The sequence below is a fragment of the Tursiops truncatus genome, chromosome 15 (assembly GCF_011762595.2).
Source record: "Tursiops truncatus isolate mTurTru1 chromosome 15, mTurTru1.mat.Y, whole genome shotgun sequence".
Classification (NCBI taxonomy): Eukaryota; Metazoa; Chordata; class Mammalia; order Artiodactyla; family Delphinidae; genus Tursiops; species Tursiops truncatus.
The window spans coordinates 61,872,295-61,889,562 of record NC_047048.1 but is presented as its reverse complement, the minus strand read 5'-3'; the positions used below and the strand labels follow the sequence as shown (position 1 = coordinate 61,889,562).

General features: G+C 44.1%; 1 protein-coding gene across 2 annotated transcripts in view; it reads right to left on the bottom strand.

Annotated features, from left to right (window-relative positions):
* Positions 1-17,268, bottom strand: part of LOC109552655 (agouti-signaling protein) — a 196,710-nt gene that overhangs the window by 1,083 nt on the left and 178,359 nt on the right. The window contains exons 11-12 of one of the 2 annotated variants that reach the window (XM_073792897.1): positions 1,873-2,042; positions 567-628 (exon numbers count right to left, since the gene is read on the bottom strand). In XM_073792897.1, coding sequence (XP_073648998.1) covers positions 567-628; positions 1,873-2,032 — 222 coding nt within the window. In that variant the 5' untranslated portion in view covers positions 2,033-2,042. Of the gene's footprint in view, positions 1-566; positions 1,780-1,872; positions 2,043-17,268 lie in introns of those variants that run through there. The other variant, XM_019950673.2, reaches the window with a different exon arrangement.

Sequence of the window (17,268 nt, the reverse complement as noted above, 5' to 3'; positions counted from 1 at the left end):
GAGTACCTGAAATGTGTCTAGTGCAATTGAGGAACTGAGTTTTCAAAAAACAAGGTTTTATTTTCATTTTACTTATTTTTAGGGTTACTTTCTATTTATGTCAAGTGATACTGGTTTTCTATATTGGTTATATAGGTTTTTAAATAACTATATAACCATGATAGAAAAGTTTTAAAATTAAAGTTTTAATTTTAAACAAATATATTAAATAGGTGAAACTCAGATATGGTAAAAGTTGTGGAAATGGTTCTGAAATGACTGAGGTTTGGGAAACATTGCATTCATCCAAAAGAATGAGTGATGGTGAAATTTCAGGCAGGGTGTGAGCTAGTATATAGGAAGATGCTTTTTAGCAGGTAAGCTATTTTGCTCAGTGAACCTTAGCTTTCTGGGCCTCAGCTCCTGGGGGTCTGGTTCAGGGCTTGAGGCCAGGAAGTTTGGGTAGCTTTCAGTTTCTTGTGGGCATGTAGGCCTGGGATATCTTTTATTTAGTTCCTAGCCAGAGCTTGGGGATCCTCTCCCTTTAAGTCCAGTCCCACCCCAACAATGTGAGCTCCCAGGCCTACCTTGGAAGATCTTTTTTTTTCCGCTTCTTTTCTGCTGATCTTTTTGGATTTCTTGTTCTGTGCTTCAAAGAGAGAAGGAGCAAAACCAGTCTCTGAGGGCCCTGAGCTGCAATGAAGTGGGAGGAGCAGAGGGGGCTCCAGGAAGCCCCAGGGTAGGGGAGAAGATGAAGGGTTGGCTGGATAGATCACATCTTGGGACTTAGGCCAGCAGGTTCTCGTTAGCCTGGCTGCAGACCTGGAGCCAGAGACTGGGAGCAGAGTCCTCTGAGGGAAAGCAAAGGTGGCCCTGGAAAATGGACTCAGTGTCTTGTACATGGATGGACTTGTTTTTCCTGTATCCCTATTTTCCATTTCTCAGAGCTTTGGAGCCAGTCATACCTGATTTGAATCCTGACTCTGCGATATAACAGCTTTGTGGTCTTGAGCAACCTACTTAATCTCCTTAAGACTTGGTTTTCTCATCTGCAAGTAGGATACTGTAATACCTACCTTGAAGAGTTGTCTTGAGGATAAATGAGGTATGTTTATAAAGCAGAAAGTCTGACACACTGAAGGTGATCAATCAATGTTAATGTGCCCCAGTCCCTTCCCTGATATATCTAGAATATCCTCTTTTTGAAGTGAGAGACAAGTCAGCAAGGAATTTTAGTTTTGAGCTTAGGTTCTGGAGTTAAACACCTGGGTTTGAATTCTGGCTCTGCCGATTAAGAACTGTGTGTTAGTTACTTAACTTTTCTAAGACTTAATTTACCTAGCTGTGAAATAAAATAGGAATAAAAATAATACTCACTTCACAGTGCCTAGCACAAAATAAGTATATATGTTATTATTATTATTGTCAGATGAAGTCGAGCCAGAAGATCTCCATGCCAGGCTCTAATGCCCCTGATATTTTCTCCCAAGCAGTCATTTTCAATTCTCAACCCTGGCATGAAAGGACTAGTTCATCCCAGACTTGGTTATATTCTGCAGCATTTTCTAAAATTTTTACCATTGATAGGAGTTCCGTGACTCATTAAGTTTCAGAAATGGTAAGTTAAACCAAATTCACCAATTGTCATGACTTTAAGGTTTCTCAGAGCCTCTAACATGCTAAGCTGCGTATTCGATTGGTGGCAGGCAGGGCTTTCCCAAACCAAATGAGTTAAGGGGCACTTTATTCCTCCAGGATTGTTTTGAGGAATGAGCACGAAGGAGCTCTGACCTATGGCAGTAGATCCTGGTATCAGCTTGGGGAGTGTGTTTGACATCCTGCAGTTCTCTTGGGCCAGAGCCTGGAGGCTGGGCCCCAGGCTAGGCTACCTACCCACAATAGAGACAGAAGGGAAATCCAACAGGTTCATGGAAGAGTTGCTCCTTAGGCTCCTTTCATCTCTGGGCTTTTCCTCAGGTGCCAGGTGGCTGTAGGCAGTGAGGAAGCACAGGCAGACCAGCAGGGTAGCCAGGAGGAGGCGTGTGACATCCATTCCGGGAGGCCTGAGTGGGACAGAGAAGGCAGTCAGGTGGGCCAGGGGTCCTGGCAAATGGATGTGCCCTCCTGCTTTCTTTGGGCTGGTGCTCTGACCCCATTCCACACCCCAGTGTCCCAGGGGAGCTGGAGGACCAGCAAGGCTTAGGACGGGGAAGGGGAACTGATGAAGGAAGAAGAGAGAAAAGGAGAGATGGGAGAGGAAGAAAGAAAGACAAGAAAGGGAGGGAGGGACTTCTCTGGGGGTGCAGTGGTTAAGAACCTGCCTGCCAATGCAGGGGACATGGGTTCGATCCCTGGTCCGGGAACATCCCACATGCTATGGAGCAACTAAGCCCGTGAGCCACAACTACTGAGCCCGTGAGCCACAACTACTGAAGCCCGCACGCCTAGAGCCTGTGCTCCGCAACAAGAGAAGCCACCACAACGAGAAGGCCGTGCACAGCAATGAAGAGTAGCTCCCACTTGCCCCAACTAGAGAAAGCCCGCGCGCAGCAATGAAGACCCAACACAGCCATAAATAAATAAATAAATAAATAAATAAATAAATAATTTTTTAAAAAAGGGAGGGAGATCGATGTAAGGAGAAAAGGAATGCATTGCAATTGGTCTCTGCCTTCCAGAGGGTGGGGCGCTGGGGTTTTTTAAGTCAGTAGCCCCAGGAGACCCTAGGCTTGGGCAGAGTTGTTGAAAGGTCCCCAGTAATGCCTCACAGTGGCAGAGGTCTTACTGAAGTGCAGAGAACAAGGCTCATGAGTTAAGACTAAATGAGACGGTGTAGGGATAAATGGCTTTTTTGGACAAGTGTGTAAGTCATTGCGTATGCTATATTCCGACATCCAGAGGAAATAAATGCAGATATGGTTTGCGTCAGGAGGATAGGATGGACCTGTTCAAATAGGCTAACTATATTTATCGATTTATTGCTAGCTGGATTTTGATGAACCAGACAGATCCCAGAGCGGATTTCTTCCCATGAATGTCTAGGTTTGGCTTAGTGAGGGCTCACAGCTTCAACAGCATCTTCATCTTCTCTGAGTGTGGAATCCCTACTCCTCACCCACCCTGTGCGTGTTCTTTCTGTTCTGGGAAAAAGCTGAGACTGCTTTGCCAAGGTTCTCTGGCCCTGCCATAAGGCATAGTGGGTGAGAAGAGAATAAAACAATCTGCTCGTGCTGGTCCTGCCCATTCCTGGGCTCAGCCTGGCAATTTCTAGCCTATTCCTCCCAGCCCTCAGATTGCTTAGAGTAAAATTTTCTCCATTTCTGTTACATTCCAGGAGAAGGAGGACCCAAATAGCCAGCCCCCAACCTCATTCTAAACTTCTTAAAGGTAGAGGGGACAGTCCCTTCCTTTTGAAGTTCGTCCTCTACCTCTCTCAGCCCTCACTCCATTTCTTCTGATTCCTTCAGCTCCTTTCATCAATGGGCATTTATTTGCCTATCATGAACTGGCCACCAATTTTCTTTCTCAAAGCCTGGTAGTGAGTCAACAGAATGAGCACTGGGCTCGGAGTCAGGACCTCTGAGTTCTTGTCTTGGCTTAAGCATTAGTAAAGGCGTGACTTTGGACAAATCCATTCTTTTTTTTCTTTTTAATGGACTCTAATTTTCTTTTTGGTAAAATGAGGGGAGTGGGCTAGGTGAATGGTTTGCATTCATTTAGCAGGGGAGCTCTTTCTTCAAATAAACAATGACTTGAAGAATCCCAATGTATAAAACAGAAAGAGGCAATACAGAGGTTTTTCAAGCAGTTCACATCTTTTTTGTGTGGTGGGACAATACTTCTCCTCAGGCCCTAGAGCCCAAAACATTTTTTGAGGCCCTACGTTTCCCAGCTCCATGCAGTTCCATCTCAGAGGTTTCTAGTCCCTATCAGCAATAGTTAACCCAAACAAACATTTATCAGGAAAGTCTGGGGACTGAGGCATAGTAATTTGCTCCATCCTCTGCTTCTCAGAACTTTGTACTGTTCTCTGTCAAATACTTTATCACATTGTTTGTGTTTGTCTCTCCCACTTGATAAAAAAAAGGTCATGTTTTACTCGTTTTTGTGACCATGAACCTGGCACAGTGACCAGCCCCAAGCAGTAACTTGGACCCTTCTTCCTAGCAGGACTCCCTCTCTCTCTCTCTAATGATGCTGCTGGGCTCTCAGCTTGGAGAGCAATTTCTCCTTCTCTCTTGTTGCCCACACCCAGTCAATCAGTCATTAAGTTCTAGTGATTTTCACTCCCCCCAATTCTCACAACCCTCCCTCCCTTTCCATTCCTCCTGTCCGTGCAGCCTAGTTCCTCCCACTTGGTCTTCCATAAGAGCCTCCTCACTGGCCTCCTCAACTCTAGAACATATAACCAGACTAAGCTTCCTTTTAAATAAAGCCCCATTTCCTTTCATTCATTCATTCATTCATACCTACATTCATTCATCTAGTTAAAAAATATTTGTTAAGTACCAACTATGAACCAGTGCTATGCTAGATTCTTGGGTAAAAATAGTGATCAAGGGGCTTCCCTGGTGGCGCAGTGGTTGAGAGTCTGCCTGCCGATGCAGGGGACACGAGTTCGTGCCCCTGTCCGGGAGGATCCCACATGCCGCGGAGCGGCTGGGCCCGTGAGCCATGGCCGCTGAGCCTGCGCGTCCGGAGCCTGTGGTCTGCAACGGGAGAGGCCACAACAGTGAGAGGCCCGCGTACCGCAAAAAAAAAAAAAAAAAAAAAAAGATACACAATGATGCCTGTCCTTACAGAGCTTACATTCTATCAGGGATGACTGACAAGTTAAATAAGTTATTCTAATAAAGCTTGTGCTATGGGAGACCTCAACTAGTGCATGGACTAGGGAAGGTCTCTTGAAGCATGTTGTATTGAAGCTGAAAACAGAGGGCTGATTTGGACTTATCCATGTTGAAGAGGAGAGTGGAGGTGGTGATGGCAGTGTTGCAGACACTGAGAACCATATACATGAAGATCCAAAGGCAAGAGAGGATGGTGCATTTGAGGAACTAGAAAAGATCAGTAAGGTTGGCAAATAAACATAACAGGAGATGGAAGCAGGGGCCAGATCATGATGGGACTTGTAAACCATGGTAAGGAGTTTGAACAATATCTTTTTTTTTTTTTTTTTTTTTAGCGGTACGTGGGCCTCTCACTGTTGTGGCCTCTCCGGCTGCGGAGCACAGACTCCAGACGCGCAGGCTCAGCGGCCATGGCTCACGGGCCCAGCCGCTCCGCGGCATGTGGGATCTTCCCGGACCGGGACACGAACCCGTGTGCCCTGCATCGGCAGGCGGACTCTCAACGACTGCGCCACCAGGGAAGCCCTAAACAATATCTTAAGGTCGATGGAAAATGAATGAAAAGTTTTGAATAGGGGGAGGGACTTGTTCAGATTTGCATTGTAGAAAGATCCCTCTGACTGGGGTGAGGAGATGGAGGGGACAAGACTGAAAGGAAGGAAAACCAATTAAGAGGCTGCTGCTGGTTCCAAGCATTCTATTCCTCTGCAGGGGTTACCCTGACTACCAAATGAAATACATAATCCATAGCCTCAAAAAGGCACCAGAGCCCTCTCAACCTGCCTTCCACATTCCTTTCCAGCTTTATCTTTTCCTATAGGAAGTATATATCCTAGCCAAGCTTGGCTACTACCTGGTCCCCATACAAAGCTCGTCCTTTACCACTTCTTAAGCCTGACAACTTCTGACCTAAGCACAGTACTTAGCTTGTTATACAAGCATTTATTTACTAACCACTGAGGCGGAATCTGTAGCTGTTAATGACTGCAGTATTCGTTTGCCCTTTCCATATTTCGTGTAGCATTTGTACAGTCTTCAAGCTAAAAATGGTTTTCACGTTTGTAAAGTGTTCTATTAAAAAAACCCAACAGAGACCCTATGTGGTCCACAAAGCATAAAATATTTACTCTCTGGCCTTTCACAGAAAAAGTCTGCTGACCCTGTCTAGATTGTGAGAATTGCGAGGGGCTGTTAGGCAAGCAAGCACGTCACGTCTGCTCTCTCAATATCTACTAACTGATTGAAGTAATTAACTGCTTCTTTGGGTAAAGGTATTGATGATCCTTATTAAAAGACAAATGTGACTTGGGAAAGTTAACTTGTGCCATTACCAACCAATAATACTTGTCATTAATTTATCAGATTTCAGATTCGTTTTAGGACAGGGCTGGGTCCTAATGAGACAAGAGTTAGGATTGGTAAGTTTTGATTATTAGAGACAGAGGGAAAATATCCATTCTGAGTAGTTATCATAATGTTTTGAAACTTTCTATTACACCATGCTGCCTAGAATTCATAAAGATGCAGTGCAATAACCCCTGGAATACAAATAAGAAATATAATCATTGGAAATCGCAAGATAATATTTTGATTAGTTGCATAAAATTAAATGTGTATTTTTGTATAAGATCAATCTTGTATAAGATTTTATTTTGTATCCCCAATCTCTTCCAAAAGCAATTTTTAAAAAAAAAATTTTTCTTGTTTTTAATTAATTGATTTATTTTTTGGCTGCGTCGGGTCTTGGTTGTGGCACGCGGGATTTTCGTTGAGGGATGTGGGCTTCTCTCTAGTTGTGGAGTGCAGGTTTTCTCTCTCGTTGTGGTGCGGGGGTTCAAGAGTGCGTGGACTTCGTAGTTTGGGACACTCAGGCTCTCTCCTCGAGGCTCATGGGCTTAGTCGCCCTGTGGCATGTGGGATCTTATTTCCCTGACCAGGGATCGAACTCGTGTCCCCTGCATTGGAAGGCGGATTCTTTACCACTGGACCACCAGGGAAGTCCCAAGAGACCATTTTTTTTTTCAAGCGGCAGAGCTCTGGTATCAGTGGGTATTAATTAGAAGGACAAATCAGAAATAAATTCAACTTGAAATGAGAAAAAAAAAAAAGCAAGGAAAGAATGGAGATATGGTGGAATGGGTTGGGGAGAAGCTCTGATTAAGGAAAAGCTCCGATTAAGGCAAGTCACAAAAGTCATGTCATCGATTGAGAGGCATTATATGCAGTTATTCTATTTTTTTTGGGTTTTCCTTATCACGACTGACATAAAACTAACCAAAAAACATGCTGGGAATTTTAAAAAATCCTCTTAAACTCATCATCTGCTTTAAGTTACTGCTTAGGACTTAAGATGAGTTTCTCTTCAGTATGCGGATATAAAGAATCCAGAAAGGGGAATCAGGTTACACGGACATACCTGCCAGTTAAGTGGCTGTGTGACCCTTGGCCCATTTGGGCCTGTGCTTTCTCATCTGCAAAATGAGAGGATAGGACTACATGACTCAGTACAGATTACGAGGCGCAGAGTAGAAATTTAATAAAGATTTGTTTAATTAATTAAAGAATTAAAGACCTTTCTATTTTTAAATTCTATGAATCCATAATTTCTGATTCCTGCTTCCTGGACTTTGGGGAGATTAAGCAGTTGCACAAAGGATTTTGTAAAGGCCACTTGTTGTGTATCCTTAAGAGTTGAGGGATTTATAAATGCATGAGTGTGACTGAATCTGATTAAACTCTGGAAAAGAGGGCATGGAAAGTCATGGCTAAATGTAAGTGGTTTATATACCTCAGGAGTGCTGTTGATGTGTGTGTGTGCACGCACATGTGCGCGCACATGAGTACTAATGTGTAAGGGCTCTGACTGAGGGAATACGGGAGACAGCAGTGTCCAGAGCATCTCTGAGTATGGTAAGGTGAGGAGACGGTGTATCAGTATGCAGCGTACACCGAGTGTACACTGTATACAACCCCTTAGCTATGGCACTGGGATAGCCTGATATCTTAATCCTTTAGGGTAAAGGCCTTGATCCTAAAAGCAAAGGAAAGGGTTATAATGTTCCAGTGATGGGGGATGGCTAACCACCTACTGGGACAGAGGTATAGTAAGAGATGAGAACAGAAGAAGAGGTGAAGGCAGCAGTCTTCTTGAAGACAGTGAACAATATTAGCTGCTGACCAAACTAGGTGTAATGAGGTGCAGTCCTGACAGCCTGCCCTGGGCTGTGCTGGTGGCACCTGTGAGGGAAACCAGGGTGTCTGGGCAGCCAGCAAGCTGGCACTGCAGGGGAGGAGACGGGGCTCAGTTGATTGTAATAGTGGCTTCCATCAGTCCTGCCAAGCACCAATGGCTAGGGGTCTGGTGAAACTCAACCCTGTGAAGAAGGAAGCTGCTAGAATCAAAGCAGTGTTGGGTATGCATCCAACATGGAGGAGCAACTCATATAGGCTTGTGGTGACAGAGGCAGATTTTCCTCTGACCAGTCTTTTGGAACAAAACATATACTTGGGAGGAAAGGGAAATTATAGCAGGAGAGAATCTTAACCTAAAATTGTCTGCAAAATTTTGTGCATATGTGCATTTTTCTGGGGAGAAGGTCCATAGCTTTCTCTGGATCTATAAGTGTGTCTCTGGCCCCTAAAAAACTCAGAACCACTCAGCTTCTAGGAGCTAAAATGAAAACCCCTTCTTGGTATATTATGTTCCTGCAACTTGACGGCCTCATCCTGAATCACAGGCACATGAGAGCAGAGGATATTGTCAATATTTTTCTCTGCCCTGGAACACTCTCAAAGCCTATAACTCTTCTGGCTCATCAGCCACAGTTTCTGATATGCCAAAACCTGGGAGAAGTAACACACAATGTTTGTTGTGGTTTAGTTTCCAGCCAAACTAGCTGTACCAAATACTGAGGGTCAGGGCCAGAGAAGAAATATCTCTCATTCATAGTTACCTAGATTCCCCACACCAGATGTTCAGCAGCTGCATAAGGATACCACTGTCTTACACATCTTTCATCCACCTGGGCAGCTGGTGATTCGCATCCACTACAAACGCCTGGCCAGACTGAGCTTAGGAGGCTCCAATGGGGCTACCGGCCCATTCCTTAATGTTCACCCAGGCTTATTAGTGCTGATAACTTCTGGGGTAGCAGGAGAGTGGCAATATGTTTTATCTACTTAGTTTTGTCCTAGAACAGCCAATTAAGCAACAAAAATTTTTTGAATGCTGTGGGAAGCCTTGCCTGACTGTCCCCTCCAGGAGAGTTAATTATTCTCTCCTCCCTAGACACACTGTATTGTAATGATTTGTTCATTTGCCTTGTCTCTTCTAGATTGAAGACTCATTAAGGGCAGAGCCTGTGCCTTATTCATCTCCATGCTCATCCCCTCCCTACTACCCCTAGCCCCAGTGCCTAAGCTCAGCACAAAATAAGCCCTCAGTAAATGTTTCTCTCAATTGAATTAATTTACTAAATGCTCAATATAAATGAATATGGGTATTCCTTGGCAGTCCAGTGGTTAGGACTCCACGCTTGCATTGCAGCAGGTGTGGGTTCCATCCCTGGTTGGGGAACTAGGATCCCACAAGCCACCATGGTGCGGCCAAAAAAAGAAAAAAAAAAAAAAAGATGAATAAAGAGTCCCTGCCTTTAGATGGCTTTCAATCCTGCAGGGAAGACAAACAAATAACTAACAAAAAAAATGAGGAGAGAAGTGCTAGAGTTGAGGTACAAGTGAAATAAATGCCTTGGGTAGGCAGAAAAAAGAGGATGGTTAAACTGCACAGGGTCTTGGATGATTTTGTGAGTTATTGTTGAACAAGAACCTCTCTAATTTCCTCAGCCTCCTTCCAATTTTGGGCTGCAGCTCCTGGAGTGCTCAAACATTCTGTGCTGCTCTTGCCAGTTCCTCCCTCTTTCACATGGCTCTATGCAGCATACAGCCTCTGCCTTTCCCCTTTGGCAGTCTCCTTGAATTTCCTGCCCTAGAGAGTGGCTTCCTTTTACAGCCATCAGGCCACTGGTAGCCAGATGTGCATAGCCAAAGCCAATTACTGAGATTTCTATCCTATTTTAATAAATTATTTGGCTAGAGTTTTTCTTAAGAAGCCAAATCTCATACTGGGGAGATCATTAGGTCCTGTATATCCAAACCAGGAGGGTGGCCTGGGTTGGGAAATAGTCAGTGGCCGGAGTCAGGAGTACAGGTGCCAAGTTCCTGATCCTCTCCCAGGGGATAGTTCTAGGTATTTCATTACAATCTCCTAATAAAACAGGGAGACCATTTTCCTTCTCATTCCTATCTCCTAGGATGTAAGTTACAGGTAGGCTACCGAATTTGTGGGGCTCTGTGCAAAATGAAAATGTGGGACCACGTGCTAAAAAATTAAGAATTTCAAGGAGAGCATTAAACTAAGCAAGCATGAGGCCCTCTAAGTGTGAGGCCCTATGCAACTTCTCAAGTGCACACCCATGAAGTCATTTCTGGTTACAAGATTGAGAAAGCTGACACTGATGGTATGACATGGTGGCTGTAAAGAAGTTTGTGAGAAAACAAAGAAGTTTGCGGATTGGGGGAAACATTAAATTACACTCAGCAGTTGCAGCAGTAAGTTATATAATGATGAGACTGCTTCTAGACATCCTCTGCAGCTGTCTTACTAGTGCTCCAGGCATCAGACATCTCAGTGGAGCAGACACCAAAGAATGGACAGGGGTTCTAGACCCAGCCCTGCCAGGAATTCACTGTGGGACTTCTGGCAAGTTACTTTCTCTCTGTGGGCATCTTTTTCTTCACTTGTACAAAAAAGGATTTGGATTAGATGTTTAAGGTCTCTTCTAACTCTGAGTATAAGCAGCTTTTGGCAGGAAAGAGCTCTCTGGAGGACGCCTCTTTGGTCTTGTCAATTTAGCAAAGCTATAATGTAACTAACCTTAAGCCAGACACCCCCATGCTCTACTCATCTCCAGCCCAAGCACACCTTTCAAATCTTTTGATCACACAATACCTTGCCTAATCTGTTGGTTTTTTCTGTAGATCAAAGAAGTAGAAATGAAGAATAAGTAATTAACAGATGACCAAATCTCTTCCTTAGCTTCCCCTTCAGTAATCTCACAAATTGTGTGAAAAATATATCATCTAAAGAAAGATCACAAGTAGCTGACAAGCCTGCACACTGGGGGAGATGGCGATGAGTCTGATTCCCTATCTCAATGATTAACTGAGATTACTTCCCCTTTTCCCTTTAAAAACTTTCATGGGGCTTCCCTGGTGGCGCAGTGGTTGAGAGTCCGCCTGCCGATGCAGGGGACATGGGTTCGTGCCCCAGTCCGGGAAGATCCCACATGCCGCGGAGCGGCTGGGCCCGTGAGCCATGGCCACTGAGCCTGCGTGTCCGGAGCCTGTGCTCCGCAACGGGAGAGGCCACAACAGTGAGAGGCCCGCGTACCGCAAACAAAACAAAACAAAACAAAACTTTCATGGATGATCAGAATCTTCGGAGTTGATTCCACCTTCTCCCCAGAATGCTGGCTTTCTGATTAAAAGCAACATTTTCTGTTTCTACTAACACTTGCCTCTCGACTATTAATTTTAGAGCAGCAAGCAGCTGGACTTGAGTTCAGTAACACGACTTGGGGTGATTCTAAATGAGCAGCATCCCCTTCAGAGAGGATGTAACACATTCTGTTGAATGTTCCTTTTGATGGTAAGAATTTGCCCTCTGAGAATAAATCTGATTTCTGGAAATAGACAGTGATTTACAGCCAAGTCTGGTAAGGATAGTAATATATGGCCTAAGTCATGAGATTTTATAATTTAAAAATGATTTTAATTTTAAGCTGACACAACCAGAACTGAGATAGCCTGTTGAGTGTTTTTCCTCAAAGCTGTAACATTGAGAGGCCAAAAATTCATTCTAATGCTGCAAGTTGCTTTAAATATCTTTAGAATTCTAGACATTGTAAAGGCAATTTAAAAGTCATACAAGGGGGCTTCCCTGGTGGCGCAGTGGTTGGGAGTCCGCCTGCCGATGCAGGGGGCGCGGGTTCGTGCCCCAGTCTGGGGGGATCCCACGTGCCATGGAGCGAGTGGGCCCGTGAGCCATGGCCGTTGAGCCTGCACGTCCGGAGCCTGTGCTCTGCAACGGGAGAGGCCACAACAGTGAGAGGCCTGCATACCACAAAAAAACACACACAAAAAACCAAAACAGTAAAAGTTATACAAGGATTTCCCTGGTGGTGCAGTGGTTAAGAATCCGCCTGCCAATGCAGGGGACACGGGTTCGAGCCCTGGTCCGGGAAGATCTCACATGCTGTGGAGCAAGTAAGCCCGTGTGCCACAACTACTGAGCCCACATGCCACAACTACCGAAGCCCGCACGCCTAGAGCCCGTGCTCCGCAACAAGAGAAGCCACTGCAATGAGAAGCCCGCACACTGCACCAAAGAGTAGCTCCCCACTCGCTGCAACTAGAGAAAGCCCACATGCAGCAACAAAGACCCAACTCAGCCAAAAATAAATAAATTAAATAAATTTTTAAAAAAAGAAATACATTAAAAAAAATAAAAGTCATACAAGAAAAAGCACCATATAACTTAATAATCACAACTTTTATCTTGGGATGGAAACCTGTTTCAACTGAGATATGCAACCAGATATGCACCCAAAAAGTAATCAAGAGCCTTAAAGAAGCCTCCTTTTAAATTAGTCTTCTTTTTAAAAAAACATATTTAGAGAGGAGAATGTAAAATATTAAACTCACTAGATTTTAGAATTAATGAGAAGAGGGAATTCCCTGGTGGTCCAGTGGTTAGGACTCTGTGCTGTCACTGCTGAGGGTGCAGGTTCTATCCCTGCTGGGGGAATTAAGATCCCGCAAACTAAAAAAAAAAAAAAAAAGATCCCGCAAACTGCGAGCCATGGCCAAAAAAGAAAAAACTAAAAGAATTAATGACAAGAGAATAAAACAGGCAGAAAAGGAAAGTAGAGAGGAGAAAGATAAGTAGGGAGGAAAAGACAAAGAAATAGAAGAATTATGAGGATTGGAGCTGGGGGGTAAGGGAAACTCTAACTTTATCTGTAATTGTTTGTTTTTGTGGGCTTTTTTTTGCCACACCCGAGGTGGCTTACAGGATCTCAGTTCTCTGACCAGGGATGGAACCCATGCCCCCTGCAGTGGAAGCGCAGAATCCTAACCACTGGACTGCCAGGGAATTCTCTCTGTAATTTTTTTTAAATAAAAAAGACTTGAAGCAAATATGGTAATAAATATGGATGATTCTGGGTGGAGGTTACATGAAATTTTCCATATTTAAAAACATTCTCACAATATAATAATGGGGAAAAAAAGAAAAGGTAAATTATACTGTGGTCTGGTCTCTGTACCTGGTAGATCATGGCCCTTTGAGATGTTGATTAGTGTTCAGAGCTCTTAGGTCTTTAGACTTTCTAAGAGTGAGGCAATTATTTATAGCCAAGCCAAGATGTTGGTTCCGTTTCTCTCTGAATGGGATGTTTCCCTTTAACCAGAATAAAACATATGGTTCATCCAACTCACAAGACCAGGGTTGTGACTTAGTGTTGCTCATCCCTAAGTGGACTCCAGCTTGCCTAGGTCAGGAGAGGAGAGAAGGAAGGAAAAGGTAGCACCATCAGCATCAATCAGAATCAGCCGTTGTCAGACATGGGTTTATGCTTGACCTTCAGCCTTTCTCTCTACAATCATGGGTGGGAAATAGGGAGCAAGTTAGGGGCAGAGTTGTGGACTTGTACTTTCTAGTTTGCAAGTGAGAGCTTCAGTCACCTTGTTTACCTTTTATTTTTTTTTACTTTTGGCCATGCCACATGGCTTGTGGGACTTTTAGTTCCCCGACCAGGGATTGAACCCAGGCCCTTGGCAGTCAGAGCGCAGAGTTCTAACCACTGGATCACCAGGGAATTCCCCATTCACCTTGTTTAGAATGCCATGGCCATTCATCATCTCCTCCAAATCCTATACTTCCCTTCAAAAGCCTGTTTAAGTCTTGCCTCCTCCAGGCCCATTGTTCTGGCCTATTTCTGGACTCTTGTCTTCTGCCAGACAAGAGGGGGCCCTCTACTTGGGGACTGCCTGGACTGTCATCTCTTAAGATTTCTATGGAAAGCCAGTCCCACCCTTTGTTGCTCCAGGTCCCTCTACCTGTTGTTCCAGGCCACAGGGTCCAAGATCAACAGTGTCTCCAGTTAATGTTTTTCTTCAGACAACCTCTGTTGGCTAGTCTGAGTTCTTTAGGAAGACAGAGTGGGATAACTCACAAAATAGAATTGAAGCCACATTCTGCCTCAGAATATCTTCCCTGGGCTTCCCTGGTGGCGCAGTGGTTGAGAGCCCGCCTGCCGATGTGGGGGACACGGGTTCATGCCCCAGTCCGGGAAGATCCCACATGCCGCGGAGAGGCTGGGCCTGTGAGCCATGGCCGCTGAGCCTGCGCGTCCGGAGCCTGTGCTCCGCAATGGGAGAGGCCACAACAGTGAGAGGCCCGCGTACCGCAAAACAAAACTAAACAAAACTAAACAAAACAAAAGAAAATCTTCCCTTAACTATCCAGATTCCATAGCATGTCTTATGGGCTATAAGGATCAAGTGCAAATGCTCTCAGTCATGGTTAAGTTGGTAGCAATTAGTGTTACTGGATTAGTTTTCTATTTTCCTATCTAAGGGCAGACCTCTGAGGAGAGGAAAAGAAGGAGAAGTAAAGAAAGAAAGGTCCAGAGAGTTTTGGGGCACTGTGTTAGGAGGGCAGATTCTGCTGAGGGTGGGCATGAGACCCCAAAAGAGAGAAAGAAACTGATGAAAAGGACCTGGAGAAGCCCCCGTCATAAATGTGGCTCACTTCTCAAGATTGGGTCTGAAGAAAGGCACTTCAGGGACTGAGCTCAACATTCTGAGGGATCCTTTATTCAGTCTCATCTATGACATGTGGGGAAAACATTAGAAAGACAAGGCCAACTGAGCATGAGGAATTCACTAACTTCTGAAGTTGTTTTTTCTTGCTCTCTGTCTTTGGTTAACCGAGTTACCAAACTAGGGTAGCTTTGCACAGCAGTTCAGCCCGGATTCTGAACCTCTGGGACTGTTGCTTGCTCAACTGTAAATGTCTCTTAATTGATATCCTGTCTCCACTCTTGTCCTGTTCCAAAAGAGTAGAGTGATTTTTTTTGCGGGGGGAGGGGGAATTAAAATCACATATCACCCCCTGCTTAAAAACTTTAATAGTTTCCCATCGTTCTTGAAATAAGATCACGATTTCTTGTAAGGCCCTGTTGTTACTCTCTCTGACCTCATCTGATAGACTCTCCCTCTCAATCACTAGATTCTAGACATATTGTACTCCTTTCTGTTCCTAAAATATGCTCTTTTCTACCTTGCCCCTAATGTTCATTCCCTGGCCTTGAACTTGATTCTTTTAGTTCTTCCCATGGCTGGATCATTGGCAACCTCTGGATATTTGTACAAATATTACCTCCTCCATAAAAACGTCCTTCCCCAGTATTTATCTACCCCATCATCCTATTTCTTTCATAGCTCTTATCACAATTAACAATTATCTGTGTTTACCTTCGTATTGGCTTTCCTTCTCTTGTAGAATTCAAACTTCCTGAGGGCCGGGACCTTGCTATCATATTCATTTTGCTACTCCCACTACCCAGAGGTACCTGGCACAAAGCAAGGCACTCAGTAAATATTTGGTGAATGAATGAATGAATGAATGAATAGAAAAGAAAACCAGCAACAGAAAATCCTCAGATTTGTTGGTCCCCTTGGGACAACAGGACAGGTGACAAGTCAGATTTGATGGTGACTTAATGCTTTTCCTTGGCCTTTGTTCTGTCATACTGGGGCTTGGACAACCCTTAAATTTCATTAGCATCCCTTATCTGAGTGCTAGGATATGCTCAGGACTCTGGCTTTTCTTAATATCTTTTATCTTGTATTTGATCGAGGAAGGTAAAAGATATAACCTAATTTGTGGGTAAAAGGGACTGGTAAGGGGGCCTGAGATGGGGCTATAAGAACCATAGGGCTTTAGAACTGGAAGAGAACTTACGGATCATCTTGTCCAGGAAACTTAAACATGGCCATGCATTAGAGTCGTCGGGGGAATATTTTGCCCTTATGCTAACAGTACTTTGTTAAGATATCATTTACATACAGTAAAATGCACCAATTTTAAGTATCCAGCTTGATGAATTTTAACTTTACAAACCTGTGTAACCACCACTCAGCTCAAGGTATAGAACATTTCTTCCACTCCTGAAAGTTCCCTTGTGCCTCTTTCCAGGCAATACCCATTTTTATCTGTCAGAGGTGACGTCTATTCTGACTCCTACCACCGTAGATCAATTTTGCTGGTTTCTGTACTCATATAAATGGACTCATACTGAATGAAATCATTTGCATCTGACTTCTTTTGCTCAACATGTTTTTGAGGTTTCACCCACTTTATTGCATGCATAAGTAGTTTGTTCTTTTTTAAATAGCTGATTAGTATTACACGGTAAACATACCACATTTGTTCATCCCTTTTCTTGCGGAATTTTACCAAACATAAACCCCAAAGCCTGCCCTAAGCCCACTTAATCTGAATTTCCAGGGATGGAGCCTGGGAGACATACTTTCAATAAGCTTCCAGGCAATTGTGATATACAGCCATGTGTGAGGAACACTGATTTTGTCCATTCACTCTGGTTCTACAGAGAAGGAAACTGAGGCTCCAAGGAGGAAAGGGGTTTCCCAAGGAGACACTTGAATCAGTGAGTCAAGACTAGAATCTCTTCCACTGTGCTACTCTTTTCATTGTAAGACAACTCAAACTGCTAATTACTGACAAGGGCAGAGACATGAATCATAATAGCTTCTATTTATTGAGTACCTGCTATATGCCAGGCTCTGCTCTAGGCACGTTATGTACATTTAATCCTTTTAACAATCTATATATCACAGCTGAGGAAACTGAAACCCAGAGCAGCCCGAGGGACAGAGGTAGTAAGTGACAGAGAGAGCAGCGAATCCCAAGTCTTCCAGACTCCAGAGCCACACAAGAAGGTTGGTACCTTTGCGTGAAGTAGAAAAAGGAGGAAAATTACAAACTTCTTGGTTTGGTGGTCTGCCATCCTGGCCCAGTCCAGCTTGCTACAGTAGAAATAAAAACAAAACAGTATTTACCCCATTTCTCAAACCCTGGTTTTAGAATTCCTTCAGTTCTATACACTCAGTGTCTATCAGTGAGAGTTGTTGACTGTCAGATTGACTAAAAATGTGCCAGCTAAAGGAAGGGTGATGTGTTTGCTTAACCACTAGCTCTTCCTCCTTTACTGTCCCTCGGGGTGGGGATTGCAAATGCTGCCAGTGGGTCTGTCAGGGATGTTGTCCACATCTGGAAAGCAAGTTTCCCAAA